We start from the raw sequence: 25,484 nt of genomic DNA on the forward strand, positions 1-25,484 counted from the left end.
TGAGTGTGAATACCAGAAATATGAGAGGCTGCAGCTGATAGGACAAGAGACCCATCTCATCTATTTGGCTTCCAATATCCAGGTGCCTGAGAAACAGTAAGAACAGAGCAAGTGCACAGCACCCTTTAATTTCAATGATTTTTAGATCTTGAGGAATTTGAAGATTGGGGATTGTAGATGTTTTGCATTTGTGTTTAATTAGGTGGCCTTCATTCCATTGATCTAATTAATAGAATCTTAAGAAAACTTGTTTTTGATGGGAATATACTTGTTATTTCCCTCTGAATAGGGAAGTCAGAGTAGCAAATGTCATCATACCTGTGACAAAATTATCAGTTCTCTTGATGTAAACAAAATAGAGTGGAGTGGAAGTGTCTTCTTGCTTCAAAAAGGCACCATTCAAATAGACCTAAGCTGCCTTGGCCTTTAATATATCACTGAGATAAATGGTATGGAGGAGAGTTTATTCCTTTGCTGCTGTGATGCTGGCAGGAGACTGTGCTCTGTAATTGATTAACAGGGCACAGTGCATTGACTTATATGGGGAAGGCTATTATATCTCAGTAACAGGAAGGTATATGTGATTCTGGTTACAGTAAGTAAAAAATTGGATTCTGCAGGAAGTAACTAAAAGTGCTGGAAGAACAAAAGGTTCCCAAAGATTTATTTTTTTTCTTCTTATATCTGTGGTATAACAGTATTTCATATTCTAACCGAGGTTTAAATAGTGCAATATATTTAGTGAAATATATTTAGTATGGAATTGAAATTTTCATACAAGGCTACCAATACTAGCTTATGTAAGCAGTCCTTTAACTTTTGTTCTGTTGGACCTAAAGTCATGAGTTAATGATGAGATGCAATAACGTTTTAAAGTCTATTACTCTGAAATATAGTCCTTCCCTATAACTCATACATGTTTATGGTGAATTTCCCATATTTTAAATCCTAAATGAGCAGGCAGATTGGAAGGTTTGGTTTTTTTAAAGCAATGAGAAAGTGGGATTTATTTTTTTTTCTTATAAGCTGGTATGTCAAAATAGATATAGGACAGGATTACAGTTCTAAACAATAATGAAGGCAAATGGTATCAACTCAGATTTTTTTTCTAACCCCCACCACAGTATTGATGATTACAAGAAAGTTAAGAAATCAGAGGGCTCAGGTTAAATACTTCAGAAGCACACATACATAGCATGAAGCATTTCTGTGACTGTCTGTAAAAATTGTGACCTCAGTGGCAAATAGATGTTCCCTATGAGGTTGTATTTTTTTATTTTTATCCCAAGTCAAGCTTCTCTGTCTTTTTTATTTGAATCCAAGTGTACGGGTTAATGAAACAGAGATAAGCCAGACCATTAATGATTTAGAAATTAGTATTCATTCCAAATAAATTTTCCATATTTCCATATTTTGTTCATCTTCAGCATTAGCACCAATATAACAGCTGTCAAATAGAAAGGAGGGGATATTCTCAATAGCTACTTGAACCAGTAAAAGATCTGAAGTCCGTATGAGCTTCTATTTTTGGAAGAGGTTTTTTTCATCTGTCATGTTTTTTCTGAGCTCATTGTCAAAAACCTGTTTATTTCTGTTGCAGAAATGAAGAGTTTGCTCATATTTTTTGAGATAACTTTTTTATAGTTTATTTATGTTTTAGGATAGATCTTCTATTTCACATTTTTTTTCAGACTTTAGTAAGCAGTAGCCTCCCATTATATTAGTAATAAATCAAATTGCATAAACTGAACACATTTTTTATAAATAAGTTTTTATAATTCTAATATTTTTCCAGGAAGATGAAGGTTTTTCCTCCCACCCCAGTTTGAAGCTATGGGTGGCAGAAAAATTGCATAAACCTAACAATTTACTTTACAAGATATATTTAAAAACCCTCAGGAAATAGAACAAAAGTACATGTTCAATCTTAGCTTTCATTACTGATGAGAACATGCTTTTTTCCTTAAGGGAAAATATAATGTAATATAAGGATGCAAAAATGATATAAAAATATTATGTTATGTATTTTTAAAAACTTCTGATTGTGTGTTGCTCTGCTTTTAAATTTTTACCTAGACAGAAGGATTAATGGCAAATGCCTTCAAGTCTCCAGCTAGATAACACTAAAAAATAAGTGGTAGCACAAGCAGTTTGCAAGTTGAAAAGTAAATATGATCTACAGAAAATAAACCATTAAATAAAGAAATGCTTCACGAAAACTTTGTCAAGTAGTTCTGTGTTTATGTGATTATGGCACTTGGGACAAAATTTGGCAATTATGGCAGTCTGCTGCTCCCTTCTATTCTTAGCTTTAACCTTCCAACACTTTGGCTGAAATACAAGCAGCCTGGCATGCAGGATCTGAAAGCACAGGTCTGTCCTCTGTGCCAGCCCCTGCTCCCAGGCTGAGGTGTGTGCTGCCAGCTGTGGTGAGAGGAACACCCAGCTGCAGGCTTCTGACCAAATGTGCTGCTCTGCTGCAGCCAAAGCAGAGGGAGGAGGAAATCGATCTTTCTGGTTTGTGGTATAAGCAATAATGTTTCAAACCATTTATCTTCCCTTGTCAAAATTCCATCATTAAATACTGCGCTAGTGAACTTAAAAGTCATTGGAATTATCCTTTAATTCAGTCCAAAGCAGCTGCCCTTTACTCTTGCTTGTGCTTGTGTGGATTTTTTTTTCCTTTAATGTTTGTTAACTCAGAGATTTGTAAAGGACACTTATTTTCTTTGTTAAATGTCAAAACACTGATTGTGGAATGAATGTTGTTTTGTATTTCTGTATTTCACTTTATATTTCTCTGAAAGAAGATTCATTTTTTTAATGCATGAGACTGCACATTTTAGGGGAATTGCATTATATATTACTTGATTAACTTTTTTTTTTTTTCCCCCTCTTAAAATTCTTTAGAAGGTAGGAATAATTTGGTCTCCATGTGTGATCCAGTCTGACCAAACTACTGGCTTTTAATTGTACCAAAACTAGGTGCTGTGGCTGAGCATTAAAATATGCTGCTTATGCATATTCAGACCTATTGTGTATCACCTATTGTGACCTAATACTTTCTAGATTCATAAATCGAGTGTATTTCCACTTGCAGCAGAGACTGGGCTGCAGCGCATGTGTTTAAAAAGATTGGTGAGCTTACTGGTGTAGGCTAAAGCTTTTTTTAACTTTTACCTGTGATCTAAATGAGTAATTTAAGCTACATATTTCTCTCATCTGTTGAATTACCTACAAAAATTCAACAAAAGGCAGTACATAAATTGAGTATTTGAAAAAATCCTAAACCAGTTCTCTTCACTCTAATTTATATCATATAAAAGGAGATATTCTTTACAGTTTTTTTCTTCATTAGGAAGGCTACAATACTGATTTTAGAGGTTTTTTCCATTTTAGATGCTAATACCAAGTTAATCTTCTTTATAAAGGGGTAAAATGGAAGTGAAGTACCCAAATGAATTATAGAGATTAGTTAGTATAATGTTTTTCGGTGAATCTGTTGTATCTGATAATTCATAGGCATTCATTAATGTTCCCTAATTTATTTTCTTTTTTTTAATGTCAGATTTATCAGCACTTCTATTACAGAAATGAAAATGTGTATCTTATCAACTTCTTAGAAAGCTGTCATGATAATACTTTAGCACTAGTTTTTTGTGTCACTAAAAACATCCCAGATACATCAGGGTAGGTTTTTTGTTCAACTGCTGTATCCCTAAGGATAGTGATGGATAATGGTTAGATATTACTATTACCTTATTTTGTCAGTGCTTGAAGTCTTTATTTTCTCATGTTAGTGTGTGTGTCTGTGATTTTTGTGGGTTTTCTTGTGGTTTTTGAGGTGAGTTTTTGTTTATTTTGTTGGTTTGTGTTTGTAGGGGTTTTTTGTTGAAAAGCTGTGATGTAGCTACATGCATTCCACACATACAAAAGTAACAAGGATGTGTTATCACCCAGAGGGAAAATAAAGGGCACATTGTCACCTAATGCATATGACTAAGAGCATAAAATGAATCTGTTTTCTTGTGTTTCAGAAAAGTGTGATGAACCTCTGATCTCAGCACTACCCCATTCCTCCTTCAGCAGTTCATCATCCATGACAAGCAGCTATGTGCCAGGGTATGCCAAGTTAAACAAGCGAGGAGGTAAGGGACATTCTCAGCCTTAATGTTTGGATATTACAAGAAGTGATGAATGATATTTTTAATGTGAAAATGTGTTTTTTTGTGGAATACTATTGCTTACGCTTGTTTGAACAGACTTTTTATGAACTGAATTAATTCCTTTTTCATTGTACGGGACAGTAATTTCACTGCAGGGAGAAGGGCACTACCAGTAATATGTAGCAGCAGGGACTTTTGCATATATATCTGTAATGCAGTGAATATATCTGTAATGCAGCAAGTATCTATCTGAACTTTGTTCAGACCTAACAAAGCTGCCTCAGATTTAGGTGGTTGGAAGAACAGGTACATAAATTTGATGGCCTACCTGGTTTAATGATACTTAGGCACCATCCTGTGCCTTGTAAGGCCACCTGGAACAGAAGCTAGATGGTGTTAAAGGAATAAAGTATGTATTTATTAAAAAGTCCTTCAAAGGCTACACCTTGGGCAGTACAAGAACCAGGCCATGGCTCCACCCAAGATGGACTCCAAGTTATGAGTTTTCACGCTTTTATAAGTTTTGGTCCATTTACATATTAGGGTTAATTGTCCAATTACAGCTTCAGGTTATGAAGTCCCATCCTCCCAGATTGCTCTCCTCAATTTGCTGCTGTTTATACATTTTGGGCCTGAAGCTGCAAAGATGTCCTTGGTTCTCGGGCTGGAAAAGGATTATTTTGTTTAACTACACCGTGAAGAGAACTTGTTAACACCTTGTATGAAGCCAAGAGTTACATACAAATGCACTACAGAATCTGGAAAATATGGAAGCTAAAACTTAAGGCTTCATTTCCCCCCTTTAGACACAAACACTGTGAGTAGTGCTGGTAGCACTGCCAGCTCTTCCAGTTGTCTGGAGGTCATCGTGTAGGAAGGGATGAGCTAGGTCTAATGCAAGCCAGGAAGCATAATCTGTGAGTGGGGAACAATATGAGGTGGGTCCAGGCATGGATATTCCTATCATGTGGTTCAGGCAGTACCTGGAAGCTGAAATGGGACCCCCAGGCTCACTGGCAGGATGAGTGGGTTCTCCACTGAATAATGTAATTATGGCCTCTGGTACTCTCAGAGTCCTGACACTGATCTTGGTTTGCTGGTCTGCAACTTCTCTGTATATTTGTATTTTACAGGAGTGTGATTCTTGTTGTTTGATCTCTTTTTTTCTATCTTTGCTTTTGTTCTTCTTTTGTTGTTGTTGATTTTTTGTTTGTTTTTGGTTTTGTTTCTATGTTCTCTAAGACCAGCTTTAGCCAGGCCCCAGGACTTATAGTCCTGCTTCCTCTGATGTCAGCCTGTGCCTGTACATTTAATAGCTCTGCTATCATCCCATGATTCTAGTCCTCTACCCTGCATTTTTATACAATAACAGTTTATTCTCTGCAGAATAGGTGTGATAGGTACAGAAATATATCAAAATTGTTACACCATTAGACCCTAGCCCATGCAATCACGCAGCTAAGTTAAATGTATAACATATTAGGCTATTAAAGTTGATTAGATTGTTAAAGAATTGATATTGCAACTAAGCAGTCTAAACAGAAGACAAATACAAGCTTAGAGAAAATATGACTGATGAGCTCTAGCGCTACAGGCCTGCAGATCTGATACAAAGCCTGGCCAGGCCAGGAGCATTGGCAATTTCCTTGGTTTTAGGCCTGCAGCTAGTAGATAACATGGTTTGTTGCTTCTGAATGAGAATAAATGTTGTTTTATGCTGGTTTCAGGCTTTTATTGCAGTGCTCCATGTATTTTGTTACATGCCTTTTGCAGTTCTCACACTTTCTGTGGCAGTGTGTTCATGTGTGTGTTTTGGTAGGCTGTCAGGTGCCTTCAGCTGTGTCTTTAAAGGTTTATTAGATGAAAGGAATGAATTCTAAAACACTGCTTATCGTTTTGGTTGAATTCCGTTGTATGACTACATTTATGTCCTTTTCCATTCTATTCCCTGTTCTAAGTTTAATAAAAGGTCACTAGAAACACTTTAATAAAATACAACTTAGCATCAACTTGTCTGGGAGGATCTTCCTTAGTTTTTAGATTATTATTTCTCCTTTTAGTTTACAAGACTACTTATTCTGTTCTAACTGAAAGATTGATATTTGGAATTAAATTTTTTAAATTTTTTCTTCTAATTATATTTACCCTTTCCTTTCTTACACTTATAATCACTACAGTGCAGTTTCTTTTACTGATTTTTTTTTTTTTTTTTTAACCTGTATGGATCAGTGGTGTCATTAATCAAACACTGGTTTTATTTCCTCACTGGAAATTTAGTTGCACCTCTTTGTTAAATAGCAGTTTCATCTCTTTGTTTAAATAGCAATTTTGCTAGATTGTTTTTATTCATCTCTTAGTACCTATGAAGCATAGCACAAATACTTTTCAAAACCAAGGGTCTATGTACATGAACAAATACCATTTTCCTAATCCTAGTGGCAGTAAATGTATTGCAGAATTCAGGAATGTGTTTAACACAAAAACTTGTCTGTCTGTGTTTATGCTTCTGCTTCTGCAAGTGATGGAAAATAGCTCTGTTTTAATACTGAGCTATTTTACAGCTTCATGGAATTACAGATATTGCTAATCAAACCAGTAATAAGTGAATCCAATTTTTTCTCTCCAAGGAATCATTATCAGCTAATAGATTCCCAAATCAAATGTGCTATTTAAACCACACTGTGCTCAATCCATTAAATGAAAAGAACTCCCCCTCCTCTAGCCCCAGACCCTTTAAATTAAAGAAATGCACATTTGAAAATTCTACTCTCCAACCCAATTATTTTTCTTTCCTGTTTCCATAGCACTTCACTCTAGACTGGCAGAACACTTTATTTGAATAGATAGTATATTTTATCACATTGATTAAGACACTGATTCACTGAAGAGCCATATCATGTTATATTATTAAGAAGGTTGGAGTTGTCGCTATAGTTGTTGTTCAGTTTCCTGCTATAAATGTTGCAACTGGAAGGATGCACACCTTAAAATAAATTAATATTTTCAGCAGTTTTTAGGAGGTTTCAAAAGCAGAAACATCCATGAATTTACTCTAAAGTTTGATAACGTTTCATGTACAAATTCTATAACTACTCATTTAGGCAAATAGAATTAAATCTCTGTGGAATGGCATTGATCTGGCAACTGCCAGGTTATATATGTAGGGTGGGTTTCTGTGTCAGTTTGCGAAAATATTTTGCATTTTCCACATCTGTCTACTTAAACTCATGTAATAGAGTTAGCATGTTATGGGTTAGCATGTACACTTATTTCAAAGGAAATGAAGATTTGATAGATAAAAATTTGATTAGAAGTGGTAACCTCTTCAAATCAATTTACTTGGTGGTTCTTCTGCATTGCCCCTTTTTCCTTTTCTGAACCTTATTTTGTGTTAAACAAGGAGAAGTATCCTGGGGTTTTTCTCAGGGGGCAGGGTGGGGTGTACAGGGGTGGAAAAGGATATTTTTCATTATAGGAAAAAATTGCTGATTGTAGAAACAAATATTTATTGGTTACCTACAGATCTGTCAGTGTCTTGCAAACTCGTACCGAGTAATAATATTAATATTAATATTAAAATTTCCATGTTTCCACAATTTCCATGTCACTGAGTAAGAATCTTTGATTTATGTGATCATTCCAATCTGTATTTCCTTTATCACAAAGAGCCAAAAACCTGGGGGAGCAATGAAAGCCTGCATTTTATGCCAGCTCTCTTCCATGGACCCCCAAAACCTGTCTCATGGGGTCCCCTCCTTCTTCTGCCTTCTTGGGTACTTCTAATCATAGCAGCTAATAAAAGCAACCAAAACACTTTCATTTTATTATCATGGGAAGAAGCAGGGAGCAAGAAGGCCCCAGAAAATGTCGATAAATTTGTTGCTTTCCTTTGTGAGCAGCTATACTACTTTTAGATGTACTTATCAACAGATTTAACTAGAGTTAATGCTGGACAAAGCCCATGCTGATATCCCCATCTGGCCTGCAAAGAAAAAGGGGTGAAGATCCCTTGAAATTCAGCTGTGATAAAACCTCTGTAGAGAGAGAAGGGTGCAATGAATTTTGCAGTGAATTTAGGTTTGGCAAAGGTAGCGTGTTGGCTCCTGAATTATGTTAAAGGCTTATAAACTAAGACTTGTACTTAAAAATTTAAACAGTCTGAACAAGCTACTGTTCAGACAAAACTGGATGTAGTCACCTTCTATCAAATTACCCTTTTGGTAGTAAGGTCATATTTCATTTTAAACAACTAAGTCTTAGTGCTCTACTGTATTGTAGTATTTAGCATATTTTTCATTTTAATTTTAGTTATTTGTGTGCTGTTTAGAGCTAGTATAACAAAGGTACAGATTTTTTTTTGAAATGTCTGTAACTTATGTGAGGGAAAAAAGCACCACAGAAGAGGAGACATGTTCATGGCTTTTCTTTTTTTGTGTCTGTCACTATCACTTTTATCTATATATATGCAAATATTGAGAAATCTTTCAATGCTTTGAAATTCTAAATCTTCTTGCTTTGGATGGACTTCAGAAAAATAATTTTGTGTTTTCTGTCAATTATTAGCTCAGATCCTCCTCCTGTGTAAACTGAGCAATTCCAAATATATTAAAGGATTCAATGTACTATTTGGAGAATATGGGGATGTATTATCTTTGAAAAAAAGTAATTTTCATTTATAAAATGACTGATACTGGAGTCAACCCAATTGGCACATAAATATATGCTGTTAAGTCATTGATAGAAAAATTTAAATTGGAATCTAGTTAGCTGACTATCTAAAAAGATTCCAGTTCCTCTCATTTTTGTCATACCTCTTCTCCCACAAAAGTCTGTATTTCTGCCACCTTAGTAGCTAAAGTGGCATCAAAGAAAAGGAGACTTTTCAATGAGTTAATTATACAGCTTTGTAAAATCTATCCTCAGTAACTTTTTCATATGTGATGTCAAGGTGATAAGGTCTAACATCTTATGACCTGCCATCAGTAGGATCAATGGACTGCATCACATAATGAGAAGGATTCCTAGCACATGTTTGATATAATGCATTATCAATCTTCCTTTTAATGGTTCCCAAGCTATTGGACCCTATACTTCTCACTAGTATGAGAATTAATGCTCATACCATTTTAATTTAGGGAAGGAATTCTACATTATTTCAGTATAATGTAATGTTATATAATATAATTGGAAGCTGCTTGAAACTGAGTAAAGTCTCAGAACTTCAGAAGTAATCCCAGCAGACAGTGAGAGTATGAAGGTCATAATGAATTTTTGGATATGTGGAAATTATCTTTTGCACAATGGAATAAAAAAGAGGAAATTTGGCACCCAGGGGTTCTGTTTTAAGTCCAGTATTAGCAGGGAATCTGATGCTACCGATGAAATTGATAGCATAATATGAAAGGAAGTTTCTGTGGAGCAGTTGATGTTCAAAAAACAGTCCTTCTATCACCACTGTGTAACTCACATCCAGGCTTTCAGATTACCTTTTAATCAGTGTGTTGACCTTGCCCTGTTAGCAGCGATATTAATGGGACTATAAAACAAGCGCCAGAAATTTTAAGTGTTGGCACAGGTGTAATTGTGACGGGTTGTTTTTTTTCTCAGTGGAGTTTTAAATTCTGCTTTCTGTGTGGAAGGTGCAAGAATTTGTCTATAATGGGATATGATTCTTTTATTCCCCAGATTGTTTCCAGTAAATCAATCAGATCTATGGCAATGGTTCTACTAAGTAGAAATCTTTCTAAGTAAAAATGCTTGTTAGATGCTTGCTTTTGAAGTATTCTAGGGAAACCTACCCTAGCCTCTTTTTATCTTCATTTTAAAATCTCCAAAACTGTAATGAATATCACTACTTCTGTAATTGTTTATTACTATTGTATAATGGAATAGGAGAAGAGTTTTATGTAGTTTTCCTTTCAGCAAAGTGAATGTGGAAAGGACAGCCTGGAATGTATGTGTAGTCCAGTCTTGTACCTCCACAGAACTTGCCAGGAATTTAGTTTGGGTACAAATCTTAAAGTAAGGTGGTGCTCCTCTGAACTAACATTTTTTCCAAATGAACCATATGGAGTTAGCCTGCACACTGTAGATCATCACCTTAAATACTGCAATCTCCTTGTGTTGACAAGGATGCCTTTGAGCTGACTAAGAATACCTGTATACAACACAACTCATTGTATTTTGATTAAAACCCTTTTAGGAAAAAATCTTATGGAGTTGCCAGTGTTTTGGAAGTTCACTATCCAAGTTACAGTATATATTGACTTTTGAAAGCAGACAAGATCCTGAAAGTAATTAACAGAGTAGCTTAAGAGAATTGTTAAAATCACGAAAGGGAAGTATCATCCACTTAGCTTTTGTATGTCTACAGGAAAGTTCTTGCTGCACTAAATTACTAAAATATAGTTGCCTTTTAAAAAGTAAATAAACTGCAATTCTCTTTCTGTAAATATGTACTTTAGATAAACACAAGTTTTGTGTTTAACTTTTGTTTTTAGAAAAGTTTTACAGTCTACTTCAGTATGTTTGCTAAAACCATCTCATGAACACCATAGATCAAACTAGGTTTTCAGAAGTCAGGGCAAATTGATAACCCTTATTTATTAAATTATTACTTATCCATTTAAAAATATGGAAAGTTACTTATGGTTGAAAAAGATAAGCCTCTATTTGTTCACTTACTAATAGACCCCCCCAAAAAATGTTTGTGTGTGATATAGCATGATTTCTGTTGTACACAGTATAGACAGTATTTCTGGAATGCTTTAGAGAAAATACAAGCAACTGATGTTTTGTATGTGGGAAGTCCTCTGTTGTTTGAGGATTTCTTGGTTTTGTGTTTCTTAGGGTTTTTATATTCATTTCAAGGCATGGCTCCTTTAGGAGCTCCACTACCTGTGAGAGTAATTGAAAACCTTCTCATTTTATTAGTAACATGTCCTTATGGTATTACTCATAATAATTTTTTTGTGTAGTGCTACCTTCAGTCTCTGGGTTTGTTTTTATTTTTGTTTTTCTTTTAAAATCCATAAAGAATTTGGGTTCAGTTCATAGCTTGCATCAAAAAAATGTGTAAAATTTTCTCTGTCTTTTTCTGCCTTACATTCTATAATCAGTTTTCTTTATTGTTCACCTTCAAAATAAATATTCACCCCACTTTGATTTGTAATGTAACCCACAATGCACCTCAGCTCCATAAAAACTTATATCCCACTTAAGAATTGCCACTTGGTTGACCTCAGAAGTTGTATTCTGTGCTTTAAAGACCTGGCCTAATCAAATATTTTTCATAAATACCTATTAGTTGTGGAAAGAGTTCTTAAAAAGACAAATGAAAATATTTGCACTAGCTCATTCCTCTGAAAAAAACATTCATTCATTGCAAGAGGAAAGTGAATTTTGTGAAAGTGCAGGAAAAAGAAGCACCATGAAGAGGAAAGTGCCAGTGTATATCCAGGACAGACTCATGCATTGAGAAAATAAGTTTAAAAAAGGAAAGACATCACCCTTTTCATTCAAAACACAATCCAAGAAACAAAGTCTGTAGAGAGTGAAGCTCAAGTAATTGCATTAAAAAAAGCATCATTAGCTTATGTTAATTTACCATAGCCTGATGAATACAGAAAGCATGACCGTTTTTTCCAGTTCATAACTAATTTGTTAATTAAAGTGTTCAGAATACCTAATTGGCTTATTTCATACATGTATAGATGGAGAGGAGGAAAAAGGATAACACTGTGCACTCCAATTTTATAATTTTTTTCTTACAGCAATCATTTGCAGAGGCAGCAATTCCAAGCCCAGCTAGAGACTTAAGGCAAATGGGAAGCTTTCTTGGGCATCAGGGATGGAGACAGCATATCACCCTAGCTTTACTGAACAGCTAGCTTTTTTTCAGACAAAATTCATCTTAGTTCATTATTTTTTTCTGATTCTAATGGGCAGCTGGGTTTGGCAGGAAGGTGGCTGTGCTGGTGGCAGAGAGGAGGCAGCCTCACAGAGAGCCAGACTGGATCTATATATCACTGACACACTTTCCCCATGTCCTTAGGGTTCCAGTGCAGCTCTGGCTGTTTATCCCCAAAGCAGCCAAATTCTCAGCTTTCAACTACTTTGAGAGTTTAATTTGACTATTTCTCAAACAGCACAGGGACATTAAGTAAATAGTTAAGAAATCTCTCTTCTTACTGGCTTCATCTTGAAAATGCAGACCTGATTAGCTCTCATGCTCTGCTCAGAATACTGCCATGGTTTAAGTCAAGCTGGAAATTAAACCTGGGAAAGAGGTTTTGGGGAGATCTCATGGCAACCTTCGAGTACCTGAATGATGCCCACAAGAAAGGGAGAGGGAGACTTTTTACAGGAGCACATAATGACAGAACAAAAGGGAAATAACTCTAAACTGAAAGAAAGTATGTTTCTATTGCATATTAAGTAAAAATTCTCTACTGTGAGGGTGGTGAGGGACAGGAACAGGTTGCTCAGGGAAGTTGCAAATGCCCCATCCCTGGAAGTGTGTAAGGCCAGGTTGGATGGAACACTGAGAGTGAAAGGTTTCCCTGCACATGACAGGAAGCTTGAGAACTCTATAATCTTTAAGGTCCCTTCCAACCCAAACTATTTTATGATTCTATTTAAAAAACTGGCACACCACAGTTAAATTGTTGACTTACTATAAATGGAAAGTTGTCTGAAAAATGCATAGTAATGACATATTAGAGTTCAGCTAGATGCACCTTGAAACCAATGTGTCACAAGGAACTTGTCTACACCAGAGCTGGCACACTGAAAAAGCAAGCTGAAAAACTTCATGTTCCTCAGACACTGGGGCTACTTTGCTTGCACAGAATAATTGGAACATGCAGGATTAAAAAACACCCCAAAAACTCAGTACAGCAAAACCTGGCCAGCCTCTTTGGACAGATCTGATATATTTAAAAGCAGCAGATACTGAGAATTTAGATATCCTGGACTTGGTTTTATCTACAGATACTTCAGACTTATATACAGAGCTGTGTAAGTACAGAGCTCTGGAATTAAGGTGAAGATGTGTAGTGGGTGTACAGAAGATGTACTGTCAGCTCTTCCCAAGGTCAGTGCCTCCTGCCAGATGCTATGAGTGTTTCACCCTCTCCTGCACACAAAGCTCAGGTTTTCCTTACACAGATGGGTGTAGTGCAACTGATAAATTGCTGCTTTGAGCATTTGAGCCAGAGCATTGCCTTTCCCAAATAAGTCATAAACAAGCATAAATGCTGGTAGAAATGGGAGCTATTTGGCTACCATTATAACCTCCCACTACAGTTATATGCTGAAAGAGAGAAAAGAAATAATGTGATAAAATGAGGCTATTTGTTGCAGGATGGGAGAGTGCAGCTATTATTCATGTTTCAGCTTTCACAATGAGATTATTCACAAGAAAATCTGAGCTACACAGTTAGAGACAGAACATTAATACTTGTTTTTCTGTATGTAAGTTGCTGTATAAGTCACAAAAAATATCTCTGGATCTGTAAGAGTCTGACTTAGCATCCAGTCTCATGCTGGATAGATGTGCTGGTGGTTTCTCTTTGTTTTCTCTCACTTAGGTGAAACTAATTTTTAAGTCTTTTTGTGTGCAAACTTTGATGTTGATAAAAATGGGCCTCATTTGAAGTGTATCAACTTTTACTGAGCAAAATCATTTTCTTTAGAGAGCTTCAGCTTTACACAGGCCTTCTATAGTGAAGTAAAGGTGGAAAGGGAAGGGATGAATGATAGCTCAGGAGTGTTGTATAGATCTGCCTCAGAAGTTTCCTGAGCAAGAGAAAATATTTGCTTTGAGTGAGAGAGAATAATTTTTCTTTATTAGGCTATCACTGTAGCTGAGATTTGAGAATCCATTAGACCTGCTGTTTGCAAATAGAGAAGGGCTGGTGGGAGATGTGGTGGTCAGAGTCCACCTGGGATACAGTGACCATGAAGTAGTAAAGTTCTCAATATTTGGTGAAACAAGAAGGGGCATCAACAAAACTTTTACACTGGAATTCCAAAGGGCAGACTTTGGCTTATTCAAGAGACTGATTTGGAGAGTACCTTGGGAAACAGCTCTTAAAAACAAATGGGTACAGGAAGGATGGATATAATTCAAGAAAGAAATCTTGAAACTGCAAGTCCTTGAAAGTGCAAGTTTTAAGGCTGTCCCTATGGGCTGAAAGACAAGTCAGTGGGGAAGATGACTGGCCTGGATGCACAGGGAGCTTTTGCAAAAACTTAGGGAAACAAACAGGGTGTATCACCTTTGGAAAAAGGGGCAGGCAACTCAAGAAGTGCTTAGGATGTTAAGTCATGTTAAAAGAAAATTAGAGACACAAAAGCTCAATTAGAACTTAACCTGGACACTTCCATGAAGGATAATAAAACATGTTTTTATAAATATTCTGATAGCAAAAGGAGGGGCAAGGAAACCTTCATTCTTTATTGGACATAGGGGGAATATATTTATGAAAAAAAGGCTGACGTATATAACACCTTCTTTGCCTCAATTTACAACAATATAGGCATCATCCTCAGGACAATAGGGGTTCTGAGGATGTAGATGGAGACAGGGAACAGAATAGCCTCTCCTGTAATACAGGAGGAAGCAGTTAGTGACCTGCTGAGACACTTACATGCTTGCGAGTCAATGGGACCAGATGGGATCCATCCTAGGCTCATGAAGGAGCTGTCAGAAGAGCTCACTAAGACACTGGCCATAATTTATCATCAGTCCTGGCTCACTGGGAGGTCCCAGATGACTGGAAGTTGGTCAGGGTGACACCCATCCATAAGAAGGGATGAAAGGAGGATCTGGGAAACCACAGGCCTGTCAGCCTGGTCTTGGTGCCTGGCAAAGTTATAGAACAGTTTATCTTGAGTGCAATCACACAGGACATATAGGATAACCTGATCCAGACAGCATGGATTTAGGATGGGCAGGTCCTGCCTAACCAATCTGGTCTCCTTTTATGACCAAGTGACCTGCCTGGTGGATGTGGGGAAGACTGTGGGTGTTGTCTCTTTGGACTTCAGCAAGGCCTTTGACACTGTCTCCCACAGCACACTCCTGGAAAAGCTGGCAGCCCATGGCTTGGACAGGAGCACTCTGTGCTGGGTTAGGAACTGGTTGGGTGGTTGGGCCCAGAGAGTGGTGGTGAACGGTGCTGCATCCAGCTGGGGGCCTGTCACCAGTGGCGTCCCCCAGAGATCTATCTGTGTTGGGCCAGTCCTGTTTAATGGCTTTATTTATTATTTGGATGAAGGGGTTCTGTTCAATAACATGAAGTTTAATAAGTCCAAGTGCTGGGTCCTGCATTTTGGCCATTTAACCCCCTGCAGCACTGCAGGCTGGGGATGGTGTGGCTGGACAGTGCCCAGGCAGAAGGGGACCTGGGAGTGCTGGTGACAGCCAGGTGACCATGAGCCAGCAGTGTGCCCTGGTAGCCAAGAAGTCCAATGGCATCCTGGCCTGTGCCAGGAATAGTGTGGCCAGCAGGAGCAGGTAAGTCACGGTTCCCCCTGTACTTGGCACTAGAGAGGCCTCACCTTGAGTTCTGTGTCCAGATCTGGGCCCTCCAGTTTAGGAAGGATGTTGAGCTGCTGGAGCATGTCCAGAGTAGGACTACAAAGCTACAAAGGCAATGAATCTGGAACAAAAGTGCTGTGAGGAGCAGCTGGAGGAGCTGGGGTTGTTAGCCTGGAGAAGAGGAGGCTCAGGGGAGGCTTTATTGGTCTCTACAAGGAGGTTACAGCCAGGGGGAGATTGGTCTCTTCTCCCAGGACCAGTGAGAGGATAAGAGGACACACTTTTAGGCTGGACATTAGGAAGTCATTGTTCACAAAAGGGGATAATTGAGCATTGGTATGGGCTTCCCAAAGAGGTGGTAGAGTCACCACCACTGGAGATGTTTAAGAAAAGACTGGATGTGACAGTGCCATGGTCCAGTTGACAAAGTTGTGTTAGGTCATGGGCTGGACTTGATGACCTCAGAGGTGTTTTCCAACCTAACTGATTTTGTGAGCATCAGGTGACTATAACTGCAAGGTGATAAACTGTTGATGTAATTAAGAAGCAACAGTTCAGTTATGCTGATACATAATAGATATATCAATATCAATATTGATATATGAAATAATATATGATATATCAATAGATGATATTGATATAGCAATAGACAAAATGAAGTTATACTTTATGTGTTCTCTGCATGAAAATTTGTTGTGCTGGAGTTCAGTTTAGGACCAAGCAAGGCTCAGAAAAAAAAGTACTGATAGAGGTTTATCCCTTTCCTCCTGCTATCTGCACTGTTTTTTGTCTTCTGGAATGATCCATTTTTTTTGGCTGTGATGTATAGTTCATGTCGGAATGTACTGTTCTATATTGAACATCTTTGAGAGTTTGTCAGCCAGCTAAGAAACAAATGAATATCAACAAATGAATATCAACAATTTTTTAACAGCCCTAAACTTTTCTGACTGCTTCTAGGACAGATTTTTTTTATTTCTTTTAGGACAAACTTGTATTCTTTATGACAAAATTTGTTTGAATGGTCAATTTTCCAAGTCACTCAATGTTAGATAAATTGTCTCTGCTGTGAATCATGGAGCTGTATAATGTGATAAGCAATGGGAAAAAAGAATTAAAAGCCAGCTTGCTTGAAATCTGCTTTTTGAAAAACTGTCTTTTAGAGGTCTTTGCTTTTCACTATTGACTACCATCAAATTTAGCATTCCTGCTGGGCTTTTAGAAACTCAGCTCCCAGTGAGCTAATTTTGCTTTAGTTAAGAAAGTTGTCAGAAATTATTTGATTTTTGTAAGGATCAAAGGGTCCTCTGGTATTTAAAAATAGGCACTTGATCATGTCTATAATTACATAATATTTATAGATCAAGAATAAGTTATCTTATAGGTATCCCTGTCTTCCTTGTTTTGCTAGTGTGTACTGGATGATATGAAGATGACTCAGTTTTGAAGGAGCAATCAGGTGACTTTGAGTAATGTAAAAAGATAAGTAAACAAGATTATTGCTTAGTGAAACAAGGCAGTGTGGTTTACTGAGATGCAAAGCTTGGGGTACTGCATAGGCTGTACTGAGATGACTTTAGCTGACAATCTGCCAAATGCAGAATATATTAGAAATTGCATGTTTCTTTTAATAAACAAGCCAAAATATTTAATACATACAATGGGAGATAGTACTTGAATTGCTTTATTTTCTTCAGTATCAAGAAGTTGTCTGTTTTCTATGGTAGAGAACAAAATCCCCAACAAAAGCCAGTGCTGGAATATTTGATTTGCTGACTTGAGAAGCTGGTCAGCAACATCCCCATAATACATTTTGAACACATTGAGGTGATTGTTTCTTATATATATATTAGTTTCCAGGTGGGATTTTTTTTTTTTTTTTTTTTTAACTAGATTCTTAATTAGGCTAAAATGGTGCTCAGCTATCAAAAAGAAAAAGTTGAATGCTAAGTTTAAAAAATATCAGGTTTTGAGAGACCAGAGAAACTTAATGATGAGTCTAACTATTATGAGCAATCTCTAAAAGTTGCTTTAATAAACTTCTAGTTTCTCAGCAAAACCAAATTCTGCATATTATGCATGGAATTTATGATGTTAAACACAGTTGTGATGATGCTTTAGCTTTTTCCTTATCTTGAAACAGCAAATAATGTCATTCAGCCAAGGCAGCAACCATGTTGCCCAGCAATGGTTGTTCAGTGAGCCATGTCCAAAATCATCTGGAAAGGAGTCCCATATCTGGGGATCAAAGAAGAGACACCAGAAACTGGGTAGCAACTGGCAAAAAGTATTTCAAAACGTTTCAGTTCTCAGCTTTCCATTAGACTTTAATTAAAGAATTATATTGAGACCTTCACCTGGAATGTTTTTTTCTGCAGTTGGAGCAGGGGCTGGAGCACCTTGCTTATAAATAGTTGGTAATGGGCACCCTTTGAGAAAAAGCTGCTAGTTTACCAGCTCACTAGGTGTGATATGGCAATTCCTGTGCTCTTATCTTGTTTCCTTACAGCTAGTCCCTCCATGAGGCTGGAGGCACAATGACAGGGTTTGCTGGGGAGATCTACAGGCTTATCCAATTTTATGGATGATTGCAACACTTTCAGCCTTCTCAGACTCATCTACAAAGGCAAGGAAGTTTAAAAGAGCAGGGGAAGTTGATGGCAAATAAGAAAAAAGACAGGAGAGACCTCAAAATAAATTGATTTAACCTACTGGCATAGGTCCAGAGTTTATTGAAAAATAAGAATTTGTATCATGAAGTAAAAAGTACAAACAAATTCCTAAGTTAGAAGAGATAAGAAAACGACATAAAATAATTCTTTGGTTTGACAAGAGCATTGGGTGTTATCTGAATCATTAAGCCATATCATTTCTAGTCACCTGAAAGGAGCTGTTCCCTTTTCTCTCCATCTTCTATTCCCTGAAAAGAGAAGTTTTCTCATTTTAAGGCCTTTGTCAATGGCAAGCTCTTCTTTTTCTTGTTTAGAAGGTAGCTACATTTTTTAGCTGGCGTATAACAGCAAAAATAGATTGTCTCCATAGTCTAACATGCCTCATGAAACACAGCTGAAACCTTAGCTATAAAAGTGCTTACAATTATTTCAGAGACTTACCATATACCACATTACAAGCAAGTAAATTGAAGTAATCATGGCTTTTATCTTGCAAATTTGCCCTAAGAACTTTAAAGAGGTCTAAATATTGCAGCTAAGGAACCAGATGCTGCTGATAAGAGTAATAAAAAGCATTGTGAGATTTCAGCTTTCTGTCAAGGTGCTAAAATGTATTACAGAAAGTAATCTAATTATGCACTTTATTATCTATAACAATTAAAAATTGGCTGGTTTATTTCCAAAACTTTCAATTATATATAGACATTATTTTTTTCATAACACTGGAAGCTCACTGTTAGTATTTTGCAGAAAACCTTTTCCCAGCATAGGTAGTATTGTTAAGTATTCTGCTTTCACCTTGTGCATCAGGCAAAGGCTGTTAATTCCATTTTATGATACAAAAATCTGCAAAGCCCATAATAGTGTCCCAAATGCTGACAGCATAAATTAAAATATAATGTTAATACTGGAAATATAATATAGGCTACTTTTATGGATGATTTTAAAACTATGAACAGTACCAGCCAAGGAAAATATTTTTGAATGCATTGAATGCGGAGTCTGTAAAAGACTTAATTCAAAAAATTATGTCTAGGTTTAGTTTTGATATTGATCAATAGTAGTAGTAATAGTAACTGTGGACAGAGTTTTAAATCATGAGTATATGCAACTTTCTGACAAAATTATATTTAAAATATGCTCCTACTCCCTACTCCACACAGAGGAAAACTAAAGATTTTAAAGATGAAAAAAATTCTAAGTGTTTTGGCAAATTGAATGGGAATGATCTAAACTCTAGATGATTATATGAAATTGGAAAAATATATTTGTAAATGTATATTAGAAAACTGAGCCCCTAAATTTTGTTAATTTTTCAGGCAAGACTAGAATAGAAATCCCTTTGTGTTCTTAATATTAATGGAGAGAGAGTCAGTATTTTTTCTTTATAATTTACATGGAAAACATAAGTTAGGAGTAACATGAATTCAAATCTGTTCAAACAAAGCAACATTGATATGCAGTGGCTACAGAGCTAATTCAGAAAACTGCTCTCAACAAATTAGGACACACTTTAAAATGTAGCTGTCAAAGCACTCTCTGGTTCAAATTTAAAGGATATGTTGCACTGTGGGTAGTGCTAGTGAAGGAAGATTATGTAAAAAACAGGATCATTTGTGTTTGTTCCTAAAGGGACCCTCAGGCCAGAGAGTTCGTAAATGTCTTTCCCGGATTTTATTAAGCTAATGTACCATGTCTGCATTTGATTTCTTTTTATTCCCAGAGGGATTATATTGTTCTTTTTAACTATGTTTGCTTGAAAGTATATAATGTGCTTCTACAATATAGAGTTGAGCATCTGAGCATCAAATTTCCTTTGCCAGATAAAGCTATAAAATGAAATTCACCAATTTATCCAAGAATTTCTTTGAAAGAAGAGCTCATGCCAAATAAAAGAGGTAAATCCAAATGTTAAAGCTAACCTTTTATAACATTTATCCCCCTACAGAAAGAAGACTTTTTTTCCATGAAATTTTTTAATCTGTGTTGGTTGGCACAGTCAGTTAAAACCCCTGGAAGTGCCCAGAAATTCAGTTTAATAGCAAAATAAAGTTTGGATATGGGTCGGGATAAGAAGGGTGTATAAAGATACTCGCACTTTGTAGATGGAAAAAACAAATTCCCTTCTCTGGATGAGGAGATCAAGGACTTCAGCTTTCTCACAAAACTTGTTCCCATGGAAAAGATTCTTTCACAGGAGAGAAGATTTTAGCTGCTTGTTTGAATTTGATGCTGTGTAGTGATTTAGCTCCACCAAAAAGGACATGTTTAATCTATTGCAATAGTGGTACCTTCTGTGTCACAGCCATTTCAATGACCTCAAATTCCAACAGTTATTCACAGCTAATGGAAAGTGACATCACATAGTAAAGAGAGAGATCACCATGAAAAGTTTGAAAAGGTTATAACAAATTAAAAAGCTGATGACTGTTGCAGAGGAATTGTTAAGTTTGTGACAGTGTGCAGTGATAATCAGCCTGATTAAAAAATGTGCAATAAAAATTGTTGTGTTTTTGGAATTCTGGAATGGACATGGAGATCTTGCAGATGCTTGATTCCTGAGGCTTGTCACTTCAGAAACTCAGCTTTAGTGTTGAAGAAACTTGTCACTACAGATCTGGCATGATAGAGTGTAACACAATATGTTCTGAGTTGCATGTAATCCTTCAGCAGATGAGTGTAGCTCCAGGGATTTTGACATGACACAAGCTACTGTTTTAGATCATTTTCCATGGTGCTTGGCAATGCTAGCCTTAAATACGAATTTGTCAGGCAAAGTTGTACAAAGCAGGAGAAAATCAGTGGCACCTATTTCAGCTACTGTGAATTTAAGGACTTTTATGATAAAAGCTAGGAATGTTAAAATGTTTGTTGTGATCCAAACATTTAGTGTGCCAGGATAGATGTAACTGAGAGCTTCAAGTCTGCAAATAAAGATGGGTAGAAACCTTAGCCCCTGAGGAATGTTGTGTCCAGAATACTTCACGTTGTTTTGCTGATTAAGAATCAATTATGATTATTTTTTTCTTCCGGATCTTGATGAAGACTATTAAATCACAGTTATCTTGGCTCTCAGATTTTTAAGAGAGTTTGTAAACCCAGCACTTAATCTTGCATGTTGCTGATCTCATTGTCCGGTTCCACAAGATGCACTTCTATCTTCTCTAAGGTCATTGTGCAGATACTGACACTACTCAATATAATGAGCTGTTAGCAGAATTTTAGACCTTGTAGAAGAATATTTATAAAGATAGCAAAATGGTGTTGCATCTGTTATAAGACAAGTTGAACCATGTCTTATTTTTGTGACTCTAGTATTTTTGCACTGATGCAAGCAAATGACAGCCAAAGGAAGATGACATTTTCTAGTCCTATTTCACTAACTTCACTATTTACCAATAGAGTGAAACTATCGGTAAATATTTTGTGATAAACTTTGTTTTTAATATATTAGAATTTTTCTTCTTCAAATCCATGGTGTTAATACATAACTTCCTTTACAAGACAAGAGTTTAAAAGCTAATTTTCAAATTTTCTGTTCTTTCTGTACCAACTTCTACTTCTTCCAGAATGAATTCAAGAAATTCACTCTACCTTTGTCAGTCTCTGGGATTTCATGGGGGGGGTTTTGTGTGTTTTGAGGGTTTTGTGTGGCAACCCTAATACTTCTCAAAAATATCTATTCAGAAAAAAAGTGGAATTTTTTGACCATGAGATATCAGGAAAGAAAATATGAAAATTGAAAAAGTCCACTTCCATGGCCATAGGATTTCACAATATCAAGCATTTTAAATAAATATAAAGTTATATAATGAATAAGTAGACGTCAATGTCATATGGAAAATTAATGTATTATCCTGATGTAGATAATAGTTGCTAGTGCTGATTATGCAATACAGAGCAATTTTTTTAAAAAGTAAAATGAAAAAAGCAAGTGTGCAAAATCATGAGAATTTATTACTCAGTTGTTTTCTAGAGCAGAAATATTACCTAGCTTGGAAAATTTGGCAACAGAATTTCAGGAAAGATTTGATCCCTTGTAGATAATAGGTTCTTGTTTAAGGAGAATAGGAAAGTGTTTAGGGAGTAGAGCCCTTCTTTTATGAACTTAATAATATGAAATACCTTAGACTGTATAAGACAGTCAGATCATATAATATTTCCTCATCTCATCTCTTTTCAAGACTGAGCAAGGCCTGGTCATTCAGCTTCTGCGTCACAGGATGAATCATCCAGGTCCCTATCCTTTTGGTCTTCCACTGAATTTAGGATAGCACACGAAAATTACAACCCCCAGTTGAATGGGAAAGTGGTGTCTGGGGTTGGAAAGGAAAAGCTGCAAAGACAAGAGACATCAGGAGGAGAAAAACAGAGAAAAGAGATACCTCTCAAGCGATGCACACAATTACACACAGACTGGGAAAATAGAGCTGGACCTGTCACTGAGACATTGTGCATCAGGGTATGAGGAAAAGCTGGGGAAGGGTGAAATTTTGGCAGGAACATATTGCAACCCACAACTTCAGATGAGAAAGTGGGTGCCATATTCTTTGAACAAATTAAGAACATCTCCAGATTGGATACCTTCATTCTCATGCAAAGCTGTAGTCTCTGACACCTGCTGGAAGGGCAGCACAGTGGGATGCAGTCAACCCAGTTATCTGGAGTGTGTCAGGAATAACTTCATGCTATATTGATATATATGATATATATTTTGATAGATCAAATTATGTTACAGACATAAATGTTTTCACTGGAATAATATTTGTGATAAATCTGCTGTATAAAATCTATGGCAAATAAAACTTTTTTTTTCTCCAAATAATACTTTGCTTCTACTAATAAGAAAAAAGGAATTCACTGTAGTAATAAAAAATAAAAGAGAAAAATAATTGCAGTGGCTTCATAAGCATTGGCTAGACCTTGTAAGTGACTCTGATTTTTGATGCTTAATTAGCATTGCCAAATCTGAAGCTGAATTATAGAATAAGATGCCTTTAAACCCACAATTAATAGCACATGTTTTCTTCTCATTCATTCTTTTCAAAAACCTGTATTTAAATCTATATTCTAACCATAATAGATACAATTATCATATCTCACTTTCTCTTTTTATGCCATGTGGTTTTGCCTGTTTAAAACATTTTTCAACACAATAATCATAGGATTCAATTTTCACAGAAGTAGTGATTTAGCTACTTTATTGCCTTAGAAACTCTTGCTGTATACTTATTTCCTGGACTTCTGCCATAAGGAAAATCCCTCTGTCTTCAGTAGGAATCATATCCAGGTAACTGAAAGCAGAGAAACCCTGTCTGTGATAAGTGGCTTTCTGCAATATAAAAGTGAATCACGAGAGCATGGAGAAGCTGTCATACAGTTGCATGGATGTTCCTGGACAATTTATCTCTAGCTGCAGTGCTGTTTCCTCGTCCAGGCTCAGCAGATGGAAATTTTGTTGAAGACTGTTAGTAAGACTTGCTTGTTTCACCATTCAGGAAAAAACCATGAGATTTATTCAAGAAGAGAATGATGTAACTTATGTAAGGTCAGAGCAGCAAGCTCTATGGGGTTGGAACCCTGACTTGTGCATTCATGTTGCCATTTTTAGCAATACAGCATTTCTCATTCCTCATGTTTATTTTCTCAGTTTTCTGTGTCAGGTGAATGATGCATTTCAGGAGCTTACACACACAAACTAAAGCTATTTTTATCCTCACTTAGGTCTTTTATTTTTTTTTTTTTTTTTTTTGCCTGGGCATTGCTTCTGCCAAGCTAGGTGATTTCTGTCTTGAATACTCCTTTTGTTGCTGTGGCTGTTTCTTCATCTGTCAACTGCTGCTCTGTACCAACAGAAATTACTTAGATCCAACCTGCAGTCTAACTGTTTGAGGTGGTGGGATATTTTCTTTTCCCTTTGTTGGAAGATGTGGGTATATTCAGTTAGTCCAGACATGAAAAAGTTCCATTTCTCAGCAATGTTGAGTCTTGACTGACATAGTTTAAAAAAATGCATTCAGAACATCTGTAGCCTGAAGAGCTTAAATGAAGAGCGTGGAAGCTGCAGAGAGATTAATTTCTGCCTAGGGAGCCATGCCATCCTAAGAGTGTAAAAGGGCTAATAGAGGCACAGTGAGAAGTGAGGATGATTCAGGACACCTGAAGTTAAATCCTACTTGGAATCCTCCCCCAGACTATGCATGTTGAACCTTCCTACTCTAAAGCTAACATTTCCATATTCTCGTCCCATCTGTGGGTTAAAATTTTAAAAAGAAGGGTTGGAGTATGCATTTGGGGCTTTTAATTTATTATAGTGTAATTTTTGAAATGCTCTGCTGAATGAACTTTGAGTTCTCATTAATTTATATTGAATAAAAATCCTAGCAGAATTTCTTACCCTGATTAGTGTCTAAAATGTATTGGATTAGTTAATCCCATGAGGATAAATTAGCATTTGATACCACTGCTAAGAGCACTGATACTTTTATTAGTGTTATAACTTTTTCTGCTGGGTTTTTTTCCCTAATATAGGCTCACATGATTATAATGATTTTTGTATACAGTGCTATGTTTTGGCTCCAAGGAGTGTAAACTCATTAGGGAATCCTCATTGTTTATTAGTAGTTTACCGTAGACTTCAGGCAAATTGCAGCCCTAAAAAGTTGAATTCTACTGTGGTATAGTTCCATCTTGAAATGAACACATTATTTTGCAAATTAAAAAAAGAAGAAAATTGTTCCTCTGATACTGCTGTGACTCTGCATATGATATCAATGAATGTTTTGCTATTAGCAAAATAAAAGGCATAATATGAGCTTTCATCACCAAAATGGATGAAGTACAGAGTAATTTTTAAAAATGGAATATATTTTCTTAATGGAAAGAAAGGATAAGGATCTCGGTCCTGCTTGCAATACATGCATTAATGAAAAAAAAAAAAAAAATTATCTTCTAACTTTGCTAAAACAGAAAATGCCACAAACGCCTTGTATCAACTGCATATTCGATTTCTCAATATTTCACAGTACTGTGCTCCTGCTTGTTGAAGGAAAGCCAGAAGAATTAAGAAGGTTTACCAGGACAGATTGAGCAATACCAATA

General features: G+C 36.4%; 1 protein-coding gene across 4 annotated transcripts in view; it reads left to right on the forward strand.

Annotated features, from left to right (window-relative positions):
* CNTNAP2 (contactin associated protein 2) overlaps positions 1 to 25,484 on the forward strand; it is a 1,014,544-nt gene that overhangs the window by 316,279 nt on the left and 672,781 nt on the right. Inside the window, exon 2 of one of the 4 annotated variants that reach the window (XM_086845653.1) lies at positions 4,038 to 4,148. In XM_086845653.1, coding sequence (XP_086701779.1) covers positions 4,038 to 4,148 — 111 coding nt within the window. Of the gene's footprint in view, positions 1 to 4,037; positions 4,149 to 4,976; positions 5,192 to 25,484 lie in introns of those variants that run through there. The other 3 variants (XM_086845662.1, XM_086845669.1, XM_086845675.1) reach the window with 3 other exon arrangements.

Source organism: Cyanistes caeruleus, chromosome 1, assembly GCF_971803275.1.
Source record: "Cyanistes caeruleus chromosome 1, bCyaCae1.hap1.1, whole genome shotgun sequence".
Taxonomy (NCBI): domain Eukaryota; kingdom Metazoa; phylum Chordata; class Aves; order Passeriformes; family Paridae; genus Cyanistes; species Cyanistes caeruleus.